The sequence below is a fragment of the Pantherophis guttatus genome, chromosome 11 (assembly GCF_059756535.1).
Source record: "Pantherophis guttatus breed Tessera chromosome 11, ASM5975653v1, whole genome shotgun sequence".
Classification (NCBI taxonomy): Eukaryota; Metazoa; Chordata; class Lepidosauria; order Squamata; family Colubridae; genus Pantherophis; species Pantherophis guttatus.
The window spans coordinates 1,280,072-1,304,149 of NC_142073.1; the positions used below are offsets into that span (position 1 = coordinate 1,280,072).

General features: G+C 46.9%; 1 protein-coding gene across 1 annotated transcript in view; it reads right to left on the reverse strand.

Annotated features, from left to right (window-relative positions):
• The window catches only part of ZC3H18 (zinc finger CCCH-type containing 18), a 28,880-nt gene that overhangs the window by 2,418 nt on the left and 2,384 nt on the right, over window positions 1-24,078 (reverse strand). Inside the window, exons 3-18 of the mRNA XM_034426609.3 lie at window positions 23,028-23,112; window positions 22,186-22,340; window positions 21,567-21,659; window positions 20,926-21,083; window positions 19,190-19,222; window positions 18,135-18,261; window positions 17,078-17,358; window positions 7,455-7,655; window positions 6,928-7,053; window positions 4,928-5,029; window positions 4,094-4,237; window positions 3,322-3,462; window positions 2,916-3,076; window positions 2,130-2,320; window positions 1,535-1,628; window positions 219-315 (exon numbers count right to left, since the gene is read on the reverse strand). Coding sequence (XP_034282500.2) covers window positions 219-315; window positions 1,535-1,628; window positions 2,130-2,320; window positions 2,916-3,076; window positions 3,322-3,462; window positions 4,094-4,237; window positions 4,928-5,029; window positions 6,928-7,053; window positions 7,455-7,655; window positions 17,078-17,358; window positions 18,135-18,261; window positions 19,190-19,222; window positions 20,926-21,083; window positions 21,567-21,659; window positions 22,186-22,340; window positions 23,028-23,112 — 2,189 coding nt within the window. The remainder of the gene's footprint in view (window positions 1-218; window positions 316-1,534; window positions 1,629-2,129; window positions 2,321-2,915; window positions 3,077-3,321; window positions 3,463-4,093; window positions 4,238-4,927; window positions 5,030-6,927; window positions 7,054-7,454; window positions 7,656-17,077; window positions 17,359-18,134; window positions 18,262-19,189; window positions 19,223-20,925; window positions 21,084-21,566; window positions 21,660-22,185; window positions 22,341-23,027; window positions 23,113-24,078) is intronic.

Here is a 24,078-nt window from a genome sequence, read left to right on the forward strand (position 1 = left end):
TGAAGTGGGGCAGTGGCGTCCCGGGCGATTCCCCCCATGAGGCTTTCCAGATGGGCTCCTTCTCGGTCTGGACAAAGCTCCAAGCCGGCAGCCGAGAGGAGCCGATGCTCTTTGTTCCTTTGGGGTCAGGTGTGGGAGACCCCGGCCAGGCAGCCCTGATGGAGCCAGTGGGGCAACCAGACAAACTGGATTGAGAAGAACTACAGGGCAGAACTCACTTGTCAGCCTGTGCTGGGGTGGGCTTTGGGTTGGGCCCCCGCTGACGGTCCTGTTTAGGAGAAGAGAGCCTTCCTGCGAGTTTCCTGTCGCGAATACCTGAGTGGAAAGAAAAATTAGCCAAGGGGCTGGGAGCAGATGTCATCCCTTCGAGGTAGACCAGGCTAGGAAACCAAAACCATGCAAGGCGAGATCCCTTTTCCTATAAGGTTATTATACAGATCCTAGATCTGAATGCATCGGTGAGCTTTTTAAGGGCATCAGCAGGAGGGCGAGAGGGAATGGGGAGGAAACACAGAAAGGGGCCAAATCCAGGCTAACAATGGCGTCCAGGATTAGAAATAATGGTAGGCCAACAATCCCATCTCACAGGGAAGGAGGGAGGATGAAAGAGAGAGAGAGAGAGAGAGAGAGAGGGAGGGAGGGAGGGAGAGAGAGAGAGAGAGAGAGAGAGAGAGTTCAAGGTGATGTGCACTGGGGATTTTCCATTCCCACTCTTTCAGCGACACCAGTTTAGATTTACACAACACATTTTTCAGGTGGCAAGATCAGCAAAAGGAATGTGGCACTGTGCTTGGCACTCGGGAGGAAAGGCTTGGCTTTAGCAACAGGGCTTGGGGCCGAGTCAGTGCCTGAGGTGGCATGAGCAACCGCGGCTGCTGTGTAGTGCCAGGCAAGCCGACTGATCCTCTAACACAAGGGCATCATCCCCTGGGAGAGGTTTGTAACTGAGCCGATTTGGGCTGCAGCTGGCCTGCTTTCTGAATGACAAAATGGGTCTCCTCAAAAGCCAGCCGGGCAGCCTGGAGTTCTCAAGACAACGAGGCACCAACCCTCCGGCTTCGGTTAGTCGAGTGGATTAGGCAGCCCCACCCGCCAAGACGCTCTCTTGCTTCACCTGTTTGCAAGAGGATGGCTGCAGACAAAGGCTTGGCACTTCCCTTACACACACACACACACACACACACACACACACACACACACACACACACTCTCACACTCCGACTCCTGAACTCTGCCCTGAGCACGATGCAGCTGGTTCAGAGTGCAGCTAAAAGAGCAGCTGGAGAGCAAACAGAAAGCACGTTGCTCTCAAGAGGAACCAAGGGAAGGAAGGAAGGGAGGAAGGGAGGGAGGGAGGGAAGGAAGAAAAGGAGGGAGGGAGGGAGGAAGGAAGGAAGGGATGGAGGGAAGGAAGAAGAGGGAGGGAAGGGAGGGAGGAAGGGAAGAAAAGGAGGGAGGGAGGGAGGGAGGGAGGGAGGGAGGGAGGAAGGAAGGAAGGGAGGGAGGGAGGAAACCTGTAACCACGTCTCCTCACCTGGAGACAGGTTGATCCTCTTGGCTGGGGGAGAAGCCTGCCGGTCTTTGTCGGAGGGCTCGTACCTCTTCCGGCTGCTGTTTTTGTCAGCTGCCTAAAAGCAGAGGAGAAGGGATCAGGGAGGAGGTGGGGAAAGGGATGGTGACCAGCAGACCGACTGGCTGGCCTGCTGGATGAAGTGCTTGCTCTGCTCTGGAGGCGCCCTCACATGCCCACTGTGGCCTCCCTAAGGGGGATCCACTGCGCTTCACTCCAGTTTGGGGCCGTGAAGTGAGCAGATGTCGCTCAAGACAAGAGGCTGCCTTTGGTGTGCAAGTCCATCATATCAGGAGAAACCTCCCCACCCCCACCCCTCCTGCAGATGGAAGGAGCAAACTCTGAGGGCCCGAGTGGGTGAGAGACCCCTCCTCCCTCTTCTTGTCTTGCCCACCTCTGGGCAGGGATTGAGCCCTTAGAGAGCCCCCAGGGGTTCCCGGACAGGCCTCTGCTCAGCCCCTGTTTCCTTTCTGAGGATTTCCCAGGGATGCCCCCCCCCCTCCCTCCCTCCCAACTGAAGGAGGAGGAGAGGATCCGGGCCCTTTCAGAAGGCCCCTACCTTGTTTAAAAGAGTGAGCTTGATTTCCTTGTGGGCACTGAAGCCAGCAGGCTGGGCCTGGGGGGGCGGGTGAGGGGCGGGAGGCTGCTGAGACTTCCCCCCTGAGGCTGGCTTGGCGGATTTGGCTGGCTGTGCTGGGACGTCTCGCTTCCGTTTCTCCTCCTTTGGGCCGCTCTCTTTCTTGGCCTTTCCTGCAAGAAACGCAGGGCCGTTCAGGGCAAGGTGGTAGGTGGGCAGGTGGTACCTTGGAGAGGCTCGGGGCCGCCTCTAAATCACAATGAAGCCATCCCTCCCCGCCCAGAGGAAGCCTCCTGGCCTACCCCAAAGGCAGGTGCTTGGGGGAGAGGCGGCAGCAGGTTCCCACGTGCATTCGGGACTTTCTTTCCTATGAAAGTTCTCCTAGCGTTTTTATCCAGGGGGTGGGTGGGATCCACAATAGGTTTCATTGCTGGCCTTTCCCTTTGTTTGAACTAGGGAACTGATCTGCACCTAGAAGAGCTCCCCAGAGCTTCCTTCCCCAAAGGCCGTAGACGGCCTTCCTCCTGCATCTTCAGGCCACCGACTGGGCCCGGGGCCTTTGCAGGGGAGAGAAAGGCGGCTTTCCAAACACCAGGGGCATCTCCTGGGCTCTTTCTACCACAGGGTGAAGAACGGGATCCACACAAAGCCTCTTTAGAAGGAAGAGGCCTCCGTGCGTGTCAGCCGTGGACCCAAACCACCAGCTGCTAGCCAGTTTTGCAAGTAAAGGGGGAGTGGGCCCTGGGGAGGGGTCTGGAGACGCCGTACCTCTTTCTTTCTTCTGTTGGGCCGGGGTTGGAGATCGGGAGCTAGCCGAAGAAACCGGGCTGGCCAGATCTGCATACATGTCTTCCGAGTCGGCACTCCGGACTGAGCTGCTGCTGGAGGAGGCACTGGAGGCGGAAGAGACGCTGCTCACGCTCAGAGACCTGGCCGGCCGGGAGGAGAGAGGAGGGCAGAGACTGTTAACGCCCCCTTCCTCCTTTCAACGACACGGAGAGCTTCACACAGCATGCACCAAAGAACCAGCCCCGTTCTGACCCAATCCTACTACCCTGGGGGAGCCCAGCGGAGAAGGAGGGAGTTCGAGGGTGAAGTTACGAGGCCTCCAAACCACCAAGCAGCTTCCGGCAAATGGGCTTGGCCAAAGGCATCGACTGGCGCTTCCTCTTACCTGGATTTCCTGGACCCGGATGGAGACGGGGAAAGTGAGGCCGAGGAGGACCGGGACCGAGAGCGGGAGAGGGACCGAGACAAGGATCTCGAGTGGGAGCTGGAACCGCTGTAGCTGCTGCCGCTGCAACTGATGGCCCGCCTGCAGCCAAGAGAGTCCCTGTTTAAGCTCCCACTGGTGGACACGAGGGGACCCTCTTCCCGTCCTTTCAGGCAGTGCCAATGGCCAGGACTTGGGCACAAGCGGACAGGTGAGCAGCCCAGGCAGCGGAGGCACCGACAAGCTTTTTCAATGCAAGCTTCCCAAAGGGCCTTTCACAAATCCCACCACTTAAGGGGAAGGGGGTGTTTGCAGCATCACAGAGCAAATGGAAAAAAGGTTTAAAGCAGGGCTCTCCAACCTTGGCAACTTTAAGGCTTGTGGACTTCAACTCCCGGAGCAAAGCTGGCTGAGGAACTCTGGGAGTTGAAGTCCACAAGTCTTAAGGTTGCCAAGGTTGAAGAGCCCTGCTTTAAAAGACTCCTACAGAGGGCAGTGGGGAAAACCAATTTCCATTGGGGTTATTTGTTTAAAAGACTTGCTGATGGGATCCGGCCAACTAACCCTCTGGGTCCAACTGTGCCAGGAAGGAGCTCATGTTGCTTCTGAGACCTCCTGTAGACCCTCAAGGCCCAAGTCTCATTCTATGAAGCAACCGCGGGAGCTGCTGTCCTTCCAGTGAGGCCATGGAGAACCTGCCCGCTGGAGCCCCACTCTAGGACGTTCCCCCTACCTCCTGGGAGGTGTCCTTGTTTGCCGCTCCTTCCGTCTTGCCTCCCTGTTGTCCCCTGGTTTGGCTGGCTCTGGGGCGGAGGGGGCAACTTTTGCCACCGGTGGAGGTGCTGGTGGGGCAGGTAATTTCTTCACAATCTTTTCACTGAAGAAGGGCGAGAGAGAAATCGGGTGACAAAACCCAAAATTTAGTGACCAAGGTTAAAACAGATATGTTGCCATCTCTGGTAACCCTTATCAGACTTTTTTCTGGTATAAGGACTGAAGTGACCTGCCTATAAGTAAGACAAATATACTGTAAAAGACCCTGGACTCTTATTTTATGAACTGCAACAGGAAAAGCTGCTCCTTGAAACTGCCAAATAAAATTTAGGTGGCATCCAAAAAACTGGAAGAAAGAAAAAAATCAGTGCAATGGGTTGTTAAAAAAACTGGCTAACCGGATTCAAATCCTTTTAGCCAAAAAACCCATCTTGGACCAAGTACTCTGTAAGTCCAACAAGACAAGAAGGGTGCTGGACCATGGTAAGATTTAGGCGGATATTCTCCTGGAGCCTTTTCAAGAGGAAAATACAATTACAATGTGAACGCCCAGCCCTGTCTCGTCCCTGAAACTGGCATGAAAGGGCACGATGCTGGATCATTCTGGCTGCTCCCTTCGGCCCATTTCCAAGCTCCAAAATAACGTTTCGGAGAGGCAGTGGGCAGAATTATACTCTGGGTTCCGAGGAAGCCGTAAGGATTCTGCTGGCTTTATTTTCATCCCGACTGTCCTCAGTTGGGCACCCCTGGAGAATGGGAAGACTGCCAGGGCCCAAGGAATCCCCTTTCTTACCCCTTTCCAGCCAGAACTGCAGATTCTCCTTTGACTTTGGGAGGAGGTTTGTGTGGAGATGGCGTGGGAGAAGGAGACGGCGAAGAGGAGAAGGACTGCGACCTGCAAAAATAGGCAAGACAAGCGGTTAGATATCTCCATATCCACAGGAGGCTCCTTGGGGGTGGGGTGGGGGGGGAGAGTTTCAGCTGAGTTGGCCAACTGAATTAAATCAACTGCAGGAAAGGGTGATGAATAGGTTGGACAGTTAAGGCGCTTTGCAAAATTGATATGAAAAACGGTTATGGAAAAGTGAAAAACGTTTTGTATAAGCAAACCAGAATAAATGTTTACAATTTTTGAGTGTTAGGTAAGGCGAGTTCACGGTTCACCTGTTTTGACTGTGGGGGAAGAGGAGGACGGCTTACAAAGAGCAGAGCAGAAATAAAGCAAGTGAATAGCTGGTACAGGAGAATATTTGTAGCTCAGGGTTGAAGCCAGGGGTCCTTGCTGCTCTCTCAACCCATCGATTATCCAAGTAGTTTGGAAGCTGCCCGTGGACACACACTATGGTATCCACGCTCCACGTAAGCTCGACTGTGATGTGCGACGCATCACACTTAGGAATTACAGGAGGGAAGTCATGAGGACCCACTCTCCGCTTTCATCGTGCCTTGCGTGCCAATGAGAACACACACCGAAGAATTGGCCCTTGAAGGGCAGGCAGGAAGTTACTGAATATGTGGGTGGCACATCCCAGAAGAGGCGAAACTAAGGGACACACCTCAAAAGTTTCCAGTAATCAGGGGTGGTGCTGCTATTTGGATGTCTGCCCCACGAGCCCTACTGCCTTAGTCCCACTGCAAATGCCGCCCTTTGCCAGTAAGGGGGATAGAGAGAAGGAAAGGGACGGGGAGCCTGGAAAAATGAAGCCAAACGGATTTCCACCCTGCATTCCTACCCAAGACACCATTTAGAATAGGAAAAGTGAAGGTGCCACTGTTAGCTTAAGTATAGCTGTGCTCTGCCGTTTGGGACCCATAATATAGGGGTGGTGGGGTTCTCTTCTCTGTGGGGTCCAGGTGGCTAAATGCCCTTCAAACTTGCTCTGATGGTGCAAAGAGACCCCCCGCCCCTCACCGGTTTAGACCCGGCCATTCCCCTTATTCTTGGCGGGAGGAAGGAAATCTAAGCTTGGGCCAAAGGGAGACAACTCAAACCTTTGAGCTGCTGGAGAAAAATTCCATAGAAATGAAGGAGGAATGGACTGAGATTGGGGGTGGGGGGGTAAGTGACAGCTGAAAGCATCACCGGATTTGATGCCAGTCATGAGACTCCATAAACAATCTCTGCAATTCAATAAGTCAACCTGCTATTTTACGCAGATCACAGGACTGTCATTGTTTGTTTACTCAACTCTCCTGTTTTGTCACTTTGTTGTGATAAGAAATGGGTGTCAGGTTCAATCCGAGGATTTCATCACCTTTTATCACCTACAGTTGCAGCTGCAAATGCCAACACGCAAACTTGGCAGGCACTGTGCCTGCTCGGAAATTTCCTCAATTTCTATGCTATAAAGCCCTGGAATTGGCTTCTTTGGAGAGGCGGGAATCTTCCCTGTGAACGTGTTCTGGCCTACGAGAAGCGGCCAGGAGCTCAAGGCTTGGACGAGAAATCTAGACACCCTACGGAAACTACAATGGGGTTCAACATTTGGCCCCTTCAGATATCCTTGTTCACATTCCTGGTCACATTTAGACAATCTGAGGGAGACGGATGACTAAGAAATATAAATAAAGTAACAAAATTAGCATACTTCCTTTCTTTACTATGCTCGAACTATGAATTCTCTGTTCAGGATTTCATAGCTACAAGGATGTGCTGATGACCGTTAGGTGGGGCTCAGGCGGGGAGGACACTTTGACACTTACTACTCCTCGTCGGAAGGGCCTGAGAACGGGAGGACCAACCCCAGCACTCCTGCTTTGCCCTGGCGACTGCCGAGGGGGGAGAAGCCATACCTGGACCGGCTGCCTGAGAAGGAGCTGTGCCTGGAAGAGTGACTAGTATAGGAGCTATAGGAGGACGATCTGGAACGTGACCGCGAAGAACCTGATCCAGAATAGGAGGAGGAGCGGGAGGATGACCTGAAAGGGAAAGGAGGAGGGAATTTAGCAACCGGAAGATCTCCCCACAGAGGTTCTGGCTTCCTGTCCTTGTTGCAAGAAGAGGCAAGGCCCGTCTCACCTTCTCCGGCCTCCAGAGACTGTAGGAACCTGTGCCCTGCTCTACTGCGGTGCATCCTTAAAAGCTATCTTTTGAAGGGACATTGGTTATTTCCCTGCGTAGAATGGGATAGCAGCCCATCCCAAAGCTCTTGGTTGTATCCCGGTTTACACAATAAACAGCTTTCCCTACTGCTGGTTCCCGAGATCTTTTTGTCCGATCTTTAGCTAAGATGATTTTCTTCCAGAACTTTTTCTGTTAAATCCCAGGGACTGCAAGATGTGACCCAGAAGAAATAGCCGGGGTTCTTCCAGGTTTATACCTTGAAGAACCTGAGCCGGAAGCTGATGAGGCTGAGGTTTTCCGGCGCCTCCTTGCGTGACTGGGTGAAGCGGACATGCCGTGCTTTTTTTTGGGCGATTTTGATCGGCGCCAAGGGTCCTTCCATTCATCTGCTCTCTTGGAATGAGAAGGAGTGGTTGTAGTTGCCTCCTTCTCCTTCTTTGATGGCTCAGGCTGACGGCTAAAGGACAGATCGAAAAGATAATTAGAGGGGAGACACCTTGAGCTGGGCCTCCCAGCGGCCTAACTAACCTCTTATTGAGGTCCAGAATTTTTTTTTTTTTTTAAAAGGATTAAGGTTTGTTAAGTGTTACCAATGGCCTGGGCTATTGGGTTTTTTTACACACAGTTTTCCAAATATAATTTCAAGTGGCTTATCAGCAAAAAAAAAAAAAAAAAAGTATTATGCACAGTATATAAAACCAGCAGCCATGAACCTTAAACATAGCAAATATAAAAACAACTAAAAAGCAAGAATTCCTTGAAAGCAGAATAATGAAAAACTCTTGAGATAGAAATCACTTTAGTGGGCATGATAATGAGGAAGCGGAGACCAGAGGAAACTCCACGGAAGCTAGAAGCTTAAAGTTAGGTGCCATCAGCTGCAAACTGCTGGAAAGCCACATGAGAAGGGAGTTTTGCCAACAAGAAAGAACTTCTGTAAATGGAGAACTCAGGGGAAACCCAACATCTATTTCACTTCTGGTCAGGTTATTTTTTGACTTTGCCAACTGTAGACACAAATCCCCAAGGAGGAGAAAGAGGCCAGCAGGGTCAGGCAAAGAGACCAAGAGGTTTGGTCCCCACCTTCTGTCCCAACCTCTGTCCGTTTCTCAGTGTCCAAAATGGGAATGTTTACAGAACAGCCTTTATCGAAGCAAGGAATCTTTCGGGAACACGTGTTGGTTTTGTAATTTTTCTGCCCCAGCGCTTCCACCGCCATCTAAGTCTGGACGGCATTCTGCAAGTCCCCACTCATCCTTTGGGGGTCTCCGTTCAAGTAATTTTTATAAAAATTTGGAAAGCTGCAAGGATAGCAGGAAGGTTCAAGGAGCTCTTACAGGGGTTTCTTTACTTCTCGGCCATGATGCCTTATCTTCATGACCCCACAAATTAACCTTTCCTTTCCTAATGGTGTCTTTTCCCCAATACCCAACGCTTGCTTAACTCAGAATCAGCCCTGGTTTGTTGCACCAACATTCTCTTACAAGGATTCTTCAGATTCTAACTCGGGATTCTTTACATTTTTAGCAGAAATGAATGCATCTCTACCCTTGGGCCGTCTTCAGATTCACCTATAATCTCAAATAGCTGGCTGTTCAAGGTAAGAAAAATATGTGAATGGACACATTCTTCAACCTCCGGACCTAGCCGTGCTTTTTTCAGCAAGAACATTCCTGCTGAAGGAACGAAGATGGTGCTTTTCAATAACCACCACCTGCCATGGAAATCTGCCATGTTTCTATTTGTTTTGCTGCAACGGGCTCTTTCTGTTCAGCAGGAAACCCAGGAGAGAGAGCTGGAGCCACGCCAGGGCAATAGATTCAGGGGGAGAAAATCCCATCCAAGGGTTTCAATGCAAATGACTGCATTATTCAGACTGGAAAGCGCTATTGCACTCAGAGAAAGTTACTTCCCCCCTCCCCTCCCAATCCTTCCTCTTCCTCTTCGTATGACATAAGCAAGCCCTTTCACTCGTGGCCTAATCTTATCAGGCACGGAAGCCGAATGACGGCATTTCAGTGAAGGAATATTGAGAGAACGTGCACCTTGCAAAGTCAGAGAGCACTCTTAGAAAGGAAGTTAAAGAAAAAAAAACCTAAGCAAGGTAACACAGTGACATCATTGCAAATTTCCCAGGATTGATGACAGGAAATGAAGGTCTGGAAATGGTTGCTCAACATACACCTAATTTAAAAGTCTGAATTAAATCTGCACACACACTTTAAAAATGTGCCCTTTGGAAATATCACGGACAACCTTTAAAACAGATGTTTAAAGATGCAGAAAGGTGTACTAGCCCAAGGAAGGGAAAATCCACAAATAAGCAATAATCTAACACTCTTAGTTGGAGAAATTAAACAAAGTTTTAAAAAAACACAAAACAAATATACAGTAGTTGGGAACTAGCTTTCAACTCTTCCCCACTCCAGCAAGTTGGATGGCCACTGGTATCAAAAAAGAAATAGGTCTGATATATTTGGATGCAACTTGAGATATTTTGCACATGGCACAAATCAACTTATTTGTGATGTTAGTGAAGAGATTCTTGAATCACTCACATATGAAGGAAGCACATACTGCAGAAAAAACTTTTATCTATTGTTTTTCGTTGTCTCTTGCCATCTATTTAGCTTTCTCAATTAAATAATAGGCAGGTGGGTGATAGGTACAGAAACAGATATAGAAATACAGTAGAGATAGATAGGTAAGTAGGTAGGTGGGTAGGTAGACAGATAGATAGATAAGATGATAGACAGTCAGCCAGCCAGTCTAACATTTAACCAACAGAAGGAAATTTAATTTATACTCCAGTGGCTTTATGTTGCTTTAATAAACACAGAGAATGATTACTTTTTAAGCATTATCTTTATGAAACATAACTGATATTAACAAAGACTATTATTATTAATAAAGGCTGAAGCTCAAAAAAATATTGATGATGTTTCCAACAAATGGAGTCAAACTATTCTTCAAAGCACCTGAGGGTAGAACAAGAAGCAATGGGTGGAAACTAATCAAGGAGAGAAGCAATTTAGAACTACGGAGAAATTTTCTGACAGTTAGAACAATTAATAAGTGGAACAATTTGCCTCCAGAAGTTGTGAATCCTCCAACACTGGAAGCTTTTAAGAAGATGTTGGATAACCATCTGTCTGAAGTGGTGTAGGGTTTCCTGCCTAAGCAGGGGGTTGGACTAGAAGACCTCCAAGGTCCCTTCCAACTCTGTTATTCTATTCTATTCTATTCTATTCTATTCTGTTCTGTTCTGTTCTGTTCTGTTCTGTTCTGTTCTGTTCTGTTCTGTTCTATTCTATTCTATTCTATTCTATTCTATTCTATTCTATTCTATTTCTATTCTATTTCTATTCTAATCTATTCTATTCTATTCTATTCTATATCTAAAATACTGATTATTCTTAGGAATAACTGCGGCTCCCTATGCTATATTTCAAATGACTTGAGGGTGTGCGTGTTTTTCTTTTAAAAACACTTTTCATTCAAATAGGATCAATTCATTTTTAAAATAGACCAATGCATGTTTCAAAAAAACTTTCCTTATACTTTTACTATCCCCGAATCATCATACATTGCTTTAGATAACTCTGTGGAACAAATGTTGATTTTAAGTGGTTTTATAACTGTAATCATTGACTTTCAAGTGCATCATGGGGCTTTCTCTCTGTGTCCCTTGAAGTCAGCTAGGGAAGGCTCACAGGAGTCAACAAGGCTACTAAAGCCCCACCTCTGTACTTAAGGGCACGAGCGAACACCGCTCTGCTAGCCTCTGTCTTCAAACCATTTGTGTCCAAGCTATCAAATTTTTGCCTTCTTGCTGAGCTTGGCTGCTTGAATTGAGGCTGGGAATTTTGAGCTGAAGAGCCTGTGGCTCTGCCTCCCCCAAGATAGCCCTGATGCCACAAAGAAAGGTGAAAAAAGAAAAGAATTGTGCATCACCAGGCAGATGGTTACATTTCCATATGCTTGGCCAAAACGTCTCATGAGAACAAGGATGGATTTCAGGCATCTAAGACAGGACCCTACACAAGTCTTTGTGGACCAGGAAAGTTGTTCATGACAGTGTGATATTTCCTGTGAATGAGGAAGATTTCTTGGCACGATCCAGGAAAGAAAATAGGACCAACATCGACCAGCAGATTACTAATCAAGAGGGACCTCATGACAACCGAGGAATCCAAGAATTGCAGGCACCCGTTCTTGCTAAACCTTCTTGCAAGGTCGTGACTCTTTCTGTATGCAAAACACAACTGTGTCATTCCAGTTGCATGACCTGAGCGGGACACTCCCTTCCGGCAGGGAGCCTAACACTTTCCCATTTACTAAGCTCGGCCTGGGACCAGGCGAAGCCTTCAGTGAGTGCAGAAACACGAGGAAGACTCAGGTTTCTTCTGCTGGAGGAACGAGCCTTCGCCATAAATTAAAAAGCTCCTTGGATGAGAGAGAGGGTGGCATTGTCAATTCAAGAGAAGAGGAGCAGAGAGAAGGACTGGGTGGGTGGAGGAGAAGGAAGCCGTGTTTTTAAAATCTCTAATGGATCTATATGGAATTTAAATCCACGTGGAATTTCTTACAGACCAGTCATACTATATTCAGTATTATCATCAACCGGCATCTATGAACTCTCCAATCACCCAGAACAGGACAAATAAATCAGCTTTCAGATGCCACCTTCTGACTAAGAGCCAGGGAGAAATCAAAGTTACGCAAAAGCTTTAGAGCTGCTTTTTTTGCAGAGATACTAAAAACAGCTCGCCGTTTAAGGCCACAGATGCTAAATTTTGTCTACAAGAAAAGAAGCAAAAAACGTCTGTAGCCTTCCTTTGCTCAATCTGGAGGCAGGTGACAAGGCCACTAGCAAACTTGCACCAGGGACCGAACATTCAAACAGAGTATTGAAAGCTGAGTGACGGTGGCCTCTGAATGTCTGGCCATGCCATTTGATTGGAATACAGGTACACCTCGACTTAGAATAGTTCGCTTACTATCCGAGGTTACAACAGCACTGAAAAAAGGGACATGACCGTTTTTCACACCAACGACCCTTGCAGTATCTCCACAGTCACGCGATCAAAATCCGGACGCTTGGCAACTGACTCGTATTTATGACGGTTGCAGTGTCCCCGGGGGGTGGGGTGGGGTGTCACGTGATCGCTTTTGCGACCTTCCGATAAGTGACGGGGAAGCCAGATTCACTTAACAATGTGTGACTAACTTAACAACTGAAGGGATTTACTTTAACAACTTTGGCAAGAAAGGTTATTAAATCGGGCAACAAGAGTCCCTTAACAAGTGTCTCGCTTAGCAACAGGAATTTTGGGCTCAATTGTACAGTAGTTGTAGGCCGAGGACCACCTGCAATCTGATTTGGTTGAAGAAGGCGGTTAACCTCGTTTCTAGAAAGTCCAAAATTGACAAACGTCTCTACAAAACCAAATGATGTGAGTCAGCTGCCCTTTTGAATAGACTCCTTTGTAGAGGATGAGTGAAACAAAACCTAACAGGTATAATTAGGGGAAAAAAATTGGCCACTGGGCAGGGTTTTTCTTTCTCAAAGGTCTTTGGATGGACTTTGGCAAAATCCTTCAATTAGCAGAGATTATCTTCAAAAAAAAATCTGACCAGGAAAGAACAACCTGTGATTAAATAGACCGAATTTCGTGATTTTTTTTTCTTTTTAAAAAACCCTAATTTTAGCCTAAATTGCTTCCTTTGGCAGTAAATCAATTTGCCAAAGACTGGCAGCCTTCCCATTGGTGCCTCTGCTGTTCTTGCCCTTTCCGTTTCCCCTCCTTCCCCTTTGGAGGCCAGAGAGAAAGGAAAGGAAGAATTCTTTTCAGCCCATTTAGATGAAATCACGGTGAGCTCAAACACACCCCTTCACCTGCTACAACTGCCAGACCGCATCATCTGAATTTCCTGGCCCGGATTCTTGCCTCAGCTTCAGTTTTCACAACCAGATACAAGTGACGGAGCAGCAAGGAAAACCCTCGGATGTATCATCACTTTCTGCCAACTCACTTAGGGTGGTTTGCAGGGGATCATTGGGCATGAGCTTCACCCAACCACCCTACCAGGAGCGGGAGAGTCTGAGGCCACCATTGATAAGGTGAAACGCGAGGAGTTGGGTGGTCGAAAAGGGATTTGAGGCAAGGCTTTGCCAGCTCCGCACAATGGAAAACCTGTGCCAGCTCCAGCCCTCGCCCGCCCGCCCCCGTGCCAACGGATTTAGAGGAGGCTCGGAGGATGGAGCAATGGGAGAGTCCAATCTCCACTCAGACAGGAAGTTCCTTTAGGGCGGGGCTGAACCACCTGTGAACTCTCAGCCTAATTTACACCCTTGGTAGGTAGGGTGGAGAGGGAATCTGTTCCTTCCACTCCCTGGAGCAGAGGTGGGGAGCCAGGGCCCTTTTATGACTTGTGGTCTTCAACTTCCATAATGCCTGTGCCAGCATGGTGGAGCATGCCTGCCTCAGGAATTCTGGGAGCTGAAGTCCACAAGTCATAAAAGGGCCCCACTTCCCTGCCCCGGAGCAACTGAGGATGCAACTGCCAAGGAATCACAGAAATTAGCAATAAACAAGGAATGTGAAGAGCTCCTGAAGGAAACCAAGTTGCAAATTTTCCACTTCCGCCCTGAGCCCAAAACCATTTACAGGTAGTCCTCGACTTACAACGGTTTGTTTAGTGACCGAAGTTACAACGGCACTGAAAAAAGTGACCCATGATCCTTTTTCACACTTACGACCATTGCAGCGTTCCCGTGGTCACCTGAACAAAACTCAGAGGCTTGGCAACTGGCATGTACTTAGGACGGGTGCAGTGTCCCCGGCAACCAATATTTGCGGGTCCATTGTGGTCATAAGTCAAGGACTATCTGTACCTTGGCAAGGAACATCCCTACAAAAGTTAAACCTGCAGTCTTTTCCAGCTTTATCACCTGGAGCTCCTTCGGGTGGAAATTAAGGCCAGGAATCTCTTATCTGCAGAGCAAGTTCTCAATTACTGAATTGTTATTAAATGGACACTCAGGGCAGCCACCTCTCAACCAAAACATGGCTTCCTCCGTTTTGTTCTTCCCAACAAATCTAAGATATTTAACAACACCTTGCTTTGAAATCCCATTTTTTCAAAAAAACAAAAACACCAAGTCCTTGCTAAAGTTTCTTCTTCTTCTTCTTGTTAGGTTTTTAGACTTGAGGAAATCTGTCTCATGGCAGATGACAGAAATGGAGTCAGTCTTACATAAGAGGCATTCTGGAATCTCCATCAAGTCACATGACTCTTTGGGTAGCATCAATCCAAAACTACGCAAGAGGACAAAGTTGCCAAGAGCTGAGCCAAGGTTTAATGATTAGGGAAAGCACAGCAGTCTATAAATAAACTCAATTAAAGTGAAGTCACTTCTACTCCAAGGAAGAAGCCGGCTAGTTAAATAGAAAGAATACACATGGAACAATTCTCTAGATTGCTTTCTTCTTAGAACATTATATTAAGAACTATAATTAAACACCAGTTTATGGAAAACACAGAAACATGTGACCTTGACTATGGGTAATAAAGCAACCTATATTGAGTAAAAGGATCGCAACTAATTAAACACGGCATAATAAAAATAAGCATTCCTGAAAGACAAAAATAAAATCTACTTCCCACTTGTTCAAATATCAACCTAGTATGGTAGGTAGATTTGCAGATAAACGGATGAGATCTGCTGGAATTGCAATAGGAAAGAGCCACTTTCCTTGTCACTTTTCTCTTGTTTTGGAGGAGAAAAATCGTAAATGCAGGTTTATTGAATGACACTTTATATGAATCTTTACTCAACTATATTCTATTTTGAAGTTTTAAAGAAGAGATTGGACCACCATTTGTCTGGGATGAACTTACTACCAAGAAAATTGGTAGAGGATTTAAGCATGATTCTCCAGAATTAAAGGCATGTAACATCGGAGCCAATTTCTGGAAGATGAAGGCTGTATTTATTTTTAACTTACTTTAATTAATTCAATTTATACGGCTTCCCATCTCATGGAAAGTGACTCTGGGCAGTGTACAACAACCCAATAAAACAGCATATACAGAAAACAATTAGTACTATTGTGTAACAATGATTTAAAAAGCATTAAAAACACTGAGCAACCTCAGGAACCCCGAAAACCAAGTTTTTATCAAATCCTCTCCAACGTCCCCTCCCCCACCGGGAAATCAGACTGAATTACGGAGGCCCACCTGGGGTCTTTTTGGAAAACTGACAATGGGGTAAATCTCAGAGGGAGCACAACGCGGTTTCCTCTCCAAGGGGGAAAGGCTCAGCAGCCTGGAAAAATTGGCTTTTAGCAATCGGTGTACATTTCAGTCTTACATCAACAGGACTTCACCAGATTATTCACACACATTCATACTTCAGAGTGAAGCAGAGGTTGGGACACAATGCACTTTCCTGGCACGCTTAGACTCATCCCAAGCCAAGCCATCGAGGCTGTTGGCACAGCTCAAGGCCAAGAATGCCAGAAATGACAGGGGAGGGGTCTGGCAGTCCTCGGGCCGGGCTCACTGCTCTGCCAAGAGCCAAGAACGCAAAGCTGGAGAGGCAACTGGCATGGAGAAAAACACGCCGCACAGAATAACAGAATAGCAGAGTTGGAAGGGACCTTGGAGGTCTTCTAGTCTGACCCCCTGCTCAAGCAGAAAACCCTATCCTGGGTGTCGGCAACCCACGGCTCCGGAGCCGCATGCGGCTCTTTGGGCTCTCTGCTGTGGCTCCCTGTCCCATCACTGGTTGGCCCCGCCCCTCGCCCCTTTTATTTTTTTAGATATTTTTGGAAATCTGGGCTGGCTGAGGAACGATTGCCAGCCGCGGCGGAGGCTTCCCTTTGGGCGACCCTCCTCCCCCTCCTCCTCTTGTGACCCCCTGGTGGGCTGTGGCTTAGCCGGGAGCATGCACACGTGTGGGAAGACCCTCCTCAAGTGAGCGCCAAAGTGCAGGAAAAGCACGCGCAGGGCAGGCGGCTGTTTTCTTAAGGACACACACAGTGTGTGGTGAGAGAGAGAGAGAGAGACATAGAGAGAGAGACACACAGAATGATATACAAACCCTCTGCCAATCTCTTCTTAAAAACTTCCAGTGCTGGAGCACTCACAACTTCTAAAGGCAAATCGCTCCATATTTCTAAGTTGCTTCTCTCCTTGGTTACTTTCCATCCATTCCTTCTTGTCCTGCCTTCAGGGGCTTTGGAGAATAGGTTGGCCCCTTCTTCTTTGTGGCAGCCCCTGAGATATTGCTATGATGTCACCCCTAGTCCTTCTTTTCATTAAGCTAGACATACCCAATTCCAGCAACCGTTCTTTATATGAACAGAAATAAAAGCCTGTATTTAGGACAACTAACCACAACAACCTTCTAACCCCACCGATACCAAGAAGAGCCCACATTCTGCACCAATTATTCAAAGTGCTTAAAAGAAGGGAAGGAGTTTTTTGGGAAGAAGGACAAAGACACAGGCGAACCCCCAGAATCCTTCTGTAATTTGAGACGGAATCAGACAACCTTCCCAAAAGAGATTTTCTAAATTCTCCAAGCAGGGGCCTGTGCTTCTCCAGCCTTTGGGGATAACCCCGATCCTAACTCTGCCAAACACATGCCTGGCTATGCTCTAAGGAGATATTCTTCTGAGCTGAGAGCCACCAGGAACTGAGAAGCATGCCACTAGACCAGGTCTCCAAAGTTGCAACTTTAAGACTCGTGGACTTCAACTCCCAGAATCCCCCAGCTACTGGGAAATTCTGGGAGTTGAAGTCCATGAGTCTTAAAGTTGCTGAGTTTGGAGACCCCTGCACGAGACCATCAAACGCAATCCATACCTGGCTGGCTGTGGCGATCGAGGCTTTGGCTTCTCTTTCTCTTTCTCACGCTCTTTCTCCCGTTCCCGATCTCGGTCCCGGTGTGGGCGTTCCTTGTCATCTCGCTTGATGCGCTCCCGCTCCCTTTCCCACTCTTCTTTCCGCCTCTGGCGCTCCTTGTCCCGCTCCCGCTCCCTTTCACGCTCCCGCTCTCTTTGCCGCCTTTCTCGCTCCCGTTCCCGCTCCCTCTCTCGCTCCCGTTCCCGCTGCCGGTTCTCCCGATCCCTCTCTCGCTCCCTTTCCTGGGGAAGGAAAGAAAGAATAAACCAGGTTACAGGTTACCTTTGATCCACAGCAAGTCTTGAATCATATCACACCAAGGAAAGTCTTTAGTTGGTTCTACAACACTTAATGACTTCATTCTCTGGATATTTACTCTCAGAGGCCCACAATTCAACTAATAAAATTACAGGTTGTTCCTCCCCAAGCTTTGTTCCAATCTTTATGTGTATAAAAGCCACACTTCTTGTTTCTCAAAATTCCTGGAGCAATTTGAGACACACAAGCAAAAAATGCTGGCTAATGGATGGAGATACTGCAGGTAGTCCTCGACTTACAACAATTCATTTAGTGACTGTTCAAAGTTACAACGGCACTGAAAAAAAGTGATTTATGATCTTTTTTCACACTTAAGGCCATTGCAGCATCCCCAGGGTCACCTGATCAAAATCCAGATGCCTGGCAACTGAGTCATATTTATGACGGTTGCAGTGTCTCCGGGTCATACGATCCCCTTTTGTGACCTTCTGATAAGCAAATTTTATTTAACAACCGTGTTGCTAACTTAACAACTGCAGTGAGTCACTTAACAAATGTGGCAAAAAAAGTCATAAGAAGGGGCCGAAAGTCACTTAATAACTATCTCACTTAGCAACATAGGATTTTTGGGTTCAATTGTAGTCATAAGCCGAGGACTGCCGGTATTGCTACAGCCAAATGGGTTGTTAAGCTTGAGCCTCTTCAGAACAAACACCTGTCTGAAGTCAAAGAGGAAGCCCAGCCCGGGGCAGGCACTTACCTTGCTCAGTCTGTAATTGCGGTAGGGGTCTGGGTCGGTGTACTGTACCCTGAAGTTCTCATACTGCCCTCCCCGCCAGAAGCGTTCTATTTCATAATCGTAGTAGGGATCGGAATATGGATCGGCCCTGCAGAGCAATGGAAGGAACAGGAGCGAGTAATCCCATATTGTTCCCATCAGTTATTGGCTGCAGGGTCATATTCAGCCATCACCACTTGAAAGCAAGAAACATGTTTCCCTGGGAACGCCCTTTTGCAAGAATCATACGAGCAAAAAGAGCCACCACCACCCCTTCCCAAATTCCAGATTCAGGCAAATTGTATTAGCTTTTCAACGGCCGCCTCCCACAGTCTTTTGGGATTCATCTTTGAAAAAGAAGCGGGGCAAGAAATGGAAGACGCTCTAAGGAAGAGAAGGCCCTGATTAAGGGAAGGGCTTCAATGGGTCAGTAGACCATGCTTGGCTGATGCTTATGCTAAGAAGGGTTTAGTGAGAGGCCTCTATTATTTATGACTCCCCTTCTCTGGGAAAAAATGAAGAATTAAGAGCAGAGTGCTCATCACATCATTAGTTACTTAATTAGCATACCAACAATTAGCCCAAGCAAATACTTGAAAACAAGCCTTTCTGGATTATTCCTGAAGTCAGCACAGTGATAACTTTCTATGAAAAATGCTCATCGTAATCAGTGACTGAGCCACATGGAAATAACAACAAATGGCCCCTGACAAATGGATTTTGGAATAGGCTTTGGAAAGTGTAAGGTTTCTGTTCTGCTTGCTCTCCTTCCTTCTGAGATGTCTTCAGGAAATGCCATCTATTTTTTGTACTCCTAGATGTACGTAATTATTTAGAAGTCTTGCTATTGCTGTAAATGTTGCCAAGAGGTTGCCAACACATGGCAACCTCCAAACAGACAGGCATGCCAGCACAAAAGGGCCAGATGGAAACAAAGAACTCTGCAACCACTGACACTGAGATAAGAATTATGAAGAATCAAAATGAAAGTAACATTGGCCTGATTATGAATGAAAGAGCAACAAGGGATTGCTTACCCGTAATTAATGTTCTCTTTGACATCCGTGTCACTAGTAGTTTTCAGGAAACCGGTGGAAAAAAACAGATTTATGAATCAATTAGCCATAATCACATGTGTCTCAAAGCAAACTGAAATTGGGAAGTGAAATGATGCAAACTGGGAAAAATTTCCAACTGACCAAACCACTTGAGATGTACTTAGCATTTTTGACACCTTTAAAAAACTATGTTTATTTATTTATTTATTAGTCATATTTCTATGCCGCCCACTCTCCAAGGACTCTCCGAGGACTCTGGGCGGCTTACATCAAAGACAGTATACTAAATAGCATATTGCCCCCTAACAATCTGGGTCCTCATTTTACCAACCTCGGAAGGATGGAAGGCTGAGTCAACCTTGAGCCGGTGAGATTTGATCCTCTGATCTGCTGAACTAGCAGTCAGCTGAAGTAGCTGCAGTACTGCACCCTAACCACTGCGCCACCTCGGCTCTTTAATGTTAATGTTATTTTAATCTTTGAAGTAGCCTTTAGTCTAAAGCAGTGAAAATCAATATATACATAGAATTTTATAATCTAACTTTTGAAAATCCAACAAATGAGCATAAAATGAAGCCCCTGAAAGAGACTGCACCTCAGTTTTAGAAAAAGTTCCCTCCAGAAAAATATAGCAATGAAACATTACCCACCCTAGAAAGTTTCCTATGTGGATCATTTGAAGAGATTATCAATAATATTTCAAGAATTTTAAAGGCATGTTTTAGAAGAACAGCCAATTCAGAGTAATGTCCTGAAGTGGAAAAAACAAATATGGGCCCATTATTAGGGACCTTACTAGGATCAATGGCCAGAGCACTTGCAAATCTGTTTAGTCAACTAGTCTGGGTCTTGAATTAATGATGACAAATTAAAAGAAAAGATATACCTTTGCAGAATTTATTTACTGTTATGTTTCTGACGCCAATGTCTGCATTTACGTGTAGTGCAACTAAGGATGTGAAGAAGAAGCCACTGTCCCCATCATACCTAGCCTTAAAAGAGTTTCTTTGACTTTATTATCCTAGAGAGGGCTTTGTGAAGGTGATTTAAGTCAACTGGAGTGGCTCAGAAAGACTGGGATGAGACCCCAGATCAAAGGATCTATGATCCAGACATACGAATCCACTCAAAACTGCCAGAGACACTTAAACCTCCTTCACAAAGCTCTCTCCAAGGTGGCCCTAACTCTTTTAAGGTTAGGTATGATGGACCAGGGGCCTCTGGCTTCTTGAATGGAAGGGCACATCTTAAACCCAGCCACTGTATTGAAAGATGCTCCAAGAACCACAAGGAGCAGTCAGAGCAAAACCTGCACGTGGGAAGGAGTGGGCTGCTGCAGCAGTACCCAATGTGTTCCACATAAAGCACCTGAAGCAGGCAGGCCTGGGGGTGATTTTCAACAAGGCAAAAAACGCAACCATTGATGAAATGCAGCTATTCCGTTCTACATGCGCAGTGCTGCCATCAGGATCCAAAGGGTCGCTTCGGATAGCGGGATGGCAGTGCATAAATTTAATCCATGAATAAACGGCTATGCAGGTGATAAAAACACACCAGGCTGCAGGCACACTGGGTTGGGCCCTGCAAACAGTAGCAGCCAAGACAGGATGGGACAACAGTGCAAGAGCCGGCTCACTGATCAGCCAATAGCACCCTCTGGTGGATGGCAGAGGGACTGGAGAGGAAGGCACAGAGAGAGGCAGCAGGCCCCTTACCTTGAATCCCGCACGTCCCGAGTGATGCGATAGTTCCAGTCTCGTAAAAATTCATTTTCCTTGTCGAATTCGCGTTCATCTTCCCCAATCGTTACTGTAAACCGTTTTTCTTCAAAATCGGGTTCTTGTTCTTTCCTCATGGTAGCCTTTTTCAGCACCTGGCGGGGGGAGTGGGCAGGAGCATTAGTTTCCCAAAGGGATGACGACATAGGCACAGCATCCCTCCCCAGCCTGACACCTCCAGAGGTATGGGGGCAGCAACTCCAGAATTCCCAAGTGGCACATCCAAAATGCCTGCACATCTGGAAGTCACTGGCTGGGAAAGCTGCATTGTGTTTTAGAATAATATGGAATTTTCAGATTAAGATTCTGAACACCTGGCCCCTTTTTTAGAACCACAAAGGCTGAATCTTACTTCTTTATGTTAGAGTTGCACAACGCACCTGGAAATAAACACGCTTTTTGTTTCCCCGACAGTTGACTTAAACAACTTTGAGGATGAATCTTGAGTATCATTCATTCAGCGCTATTGCAACTTCAGTCACTGAATGAGTGGTTGGTAAGTGAGGACAACCAATAAAGGGACTTCTCAGCCCTTCCTCTCCCCTGTTCTGCACAAGGAGCAAGAAGAACCAGCTTACCTCCTTTGCGTGTCGGAGGCCCCGTTCCCAGGCACTTTCTGTTGGAGGGTCGGGAGGTGGGGGAGGGAAGATTTCATCCACACCGGGCCCTCCCTGTTAAGAAAGAGGGGAGGAAGATTCCAATGATGTTCATTGTCACAAAGCCATCTTTTTTTACTCCAGAAAAGCTATCAGCTGCTAGGTGATTGGCCTCACTTTGCTCCTAGGTTGCCTGTAAGCAACTACAGTGTTTTCCACACGTGCAGCATGGCTCAGGTGGACTGGATTCTTAGTCCAGAAGAGAAACTGTATAAACACTGAAGTATCCGGCTTCCCTCTGCTCCAATCAGGGTTGCTTGTACAAGACTTCCAGTATCTCTGCTCTTCTATTATTAGACCCACAATGTTCTAGCACAAGATCCCCAAATGCACACCACGCTTATTACGTGGCCAGGTGGCCTGGCTCTGCCATCTCCTGCTCCTCCTGTATGTCTTGTGCTCATTATCCATTTGAAACAAGGGGCGGTAGAAGAGACATTTAGCAACCATCCAGGGGTTTTGTTTTCCCCAAATTCTCATACCATAGAGAGGGTCACAGCATCCTCAAATTCAGGCAATAAACACTGATACAATACTGTACCCAAGGGTTGGCTGGCATCAGAGGGTGAGGACCAGGGCCAATAGGAGGGGCACCATTAGAAGAGAAAGGAACTGGCTTGGTAATCAGAGAGTAGTTTCCTTTGTCATTCACACCAGGATGAATAAATCGGCAGTTTATGCCCCAAGTACAGTTCCCTATGGAGAAATAAGCAGAAGGGTTTAAAAAAAGGCTCAGACAAAACACACTTCACATAAACCTCAGGATACCTGTCTGAGAAAGTCTGTCAACACAGTGCAACCCTTTTCTTGCCTTGTCCTGTTCTTCAACCACTGAGTTATGTGAAGGAGATTCTTCTAGAGAATTGTTTGGTTTATTTAAAGAAATTGTATTCTGTACTTCAAATCTTTTCCTTGCACGGCTTGCACTATGAAGTAAAACAACCGAAAAAAAGACTACATACAAAAAAAATATATATTCAAAAATTGAAACTGCTGCACAAATCGCATGAGAACCAAAGAACCACACCAAAGATTTTTTTTTAAAAAAAATGGTTGCCACCCAAACAATCAACAATGGCAATTGTGCTAAATTCATGTCAATCAAAATAGTTGTGTAATGCTGATAGCTATACTACGTTTCCATATGCTGAGACAGTGTTACTGGATGAGGGTTACTGTCTTTAAGCTCCATGTTTGAGCTTCTTTAAAGCATTTGAATACTGAGAGATTTCGGTGTAAGCATTTTGGTGTAAGGTGACCTCTGACAGCTAGAAACCATCTAAGGAACAGAGGAGAAGCCACAAGATTCTGGGGGGTGGCTGTCCAAGAAACGGAGGTTCCTTGCTGTTGCTCGGGAGGGACACAATTGGCTTTAATGTGTACCTTTCACAAAAAAACGGCAGGTAAGACGTGGCCTCATTTTTCTGTCATTGGGATCTTTCACTTCTCCCTCCTCCAGGTCATCATCCTGAAAGACAGAGAGAGACAGGAACTCAGAAGGCAGAAGCCGCAATGACAGCAAGCCTTCAACCTCGAGAACTGGAGCAACCCAAGAAGATGAGAAACCAGAGAAGGAAGATGGATTCCCACAGCCCACGTGCTCCTCAACATGTGAATGGTTATAAGAGGACACTCACATTTGATCTCCCCATCTTCTTCTGATGCTCCTTGCTAGCATTCTCTTCTAACCCTCTACGCTCAGGCTTTTGAAAATGGTCAAGCAGAAAGTTGGCATTTTGGTTTCAAGGCCAACTTGGTCTTCCTTTCAGAACTCTCCTCAGTCCAACCACTGAGCAATACGCCTTTCTTGCTCTCATTCTGCAGGCTTAACTGTGATAACATCAGCACCACCTACCCTTAAAAGACTCAGCAGACGACTTAACTCATCTTCAAAAAGGTGAAACAGATCTTGCAACATGGGGTAGGATAAGTAAGCATGGAACTGAAAGCTAGCACTAAGAAAATGGAATGTTCTTTGCAACAACTTTCTAAATTGATATTGGAGGCCTCAGATAATAAAATGCTGATGCCATTTCTCCAGAATCTGTGCCAATCTAAGAATTTAGCCCCTGCAACAACCAATGATGTCAACGAAAGTCATGCTTTCCTTAAGCACTTTCAGAGGGAATTACATTGTTAGAAGAAACTTTTTGATTTCCGAATAAGATAGATATTAACTATCATCTGGCAGGAAAAGCTGTGGTTCAGAGCTTCTCGGCCATGTCAGCTAATCTGCACTTGGCTTCCTTGTCCCTTCCTTCTTCAAGTATGCATCACAACAAGTCTCCCTCTTTTCTCCTGGGAGGAAAACAATTGCTGCTTTGCAACCTCAGATGTTATCTGGGTATCTACAGGGCTCTTAGGACCACCCCTTTCCAAACCAGACCAAGGGCACTTGCCAAGCTGGATGTCTATGAAATGACAGGTCGTTCTA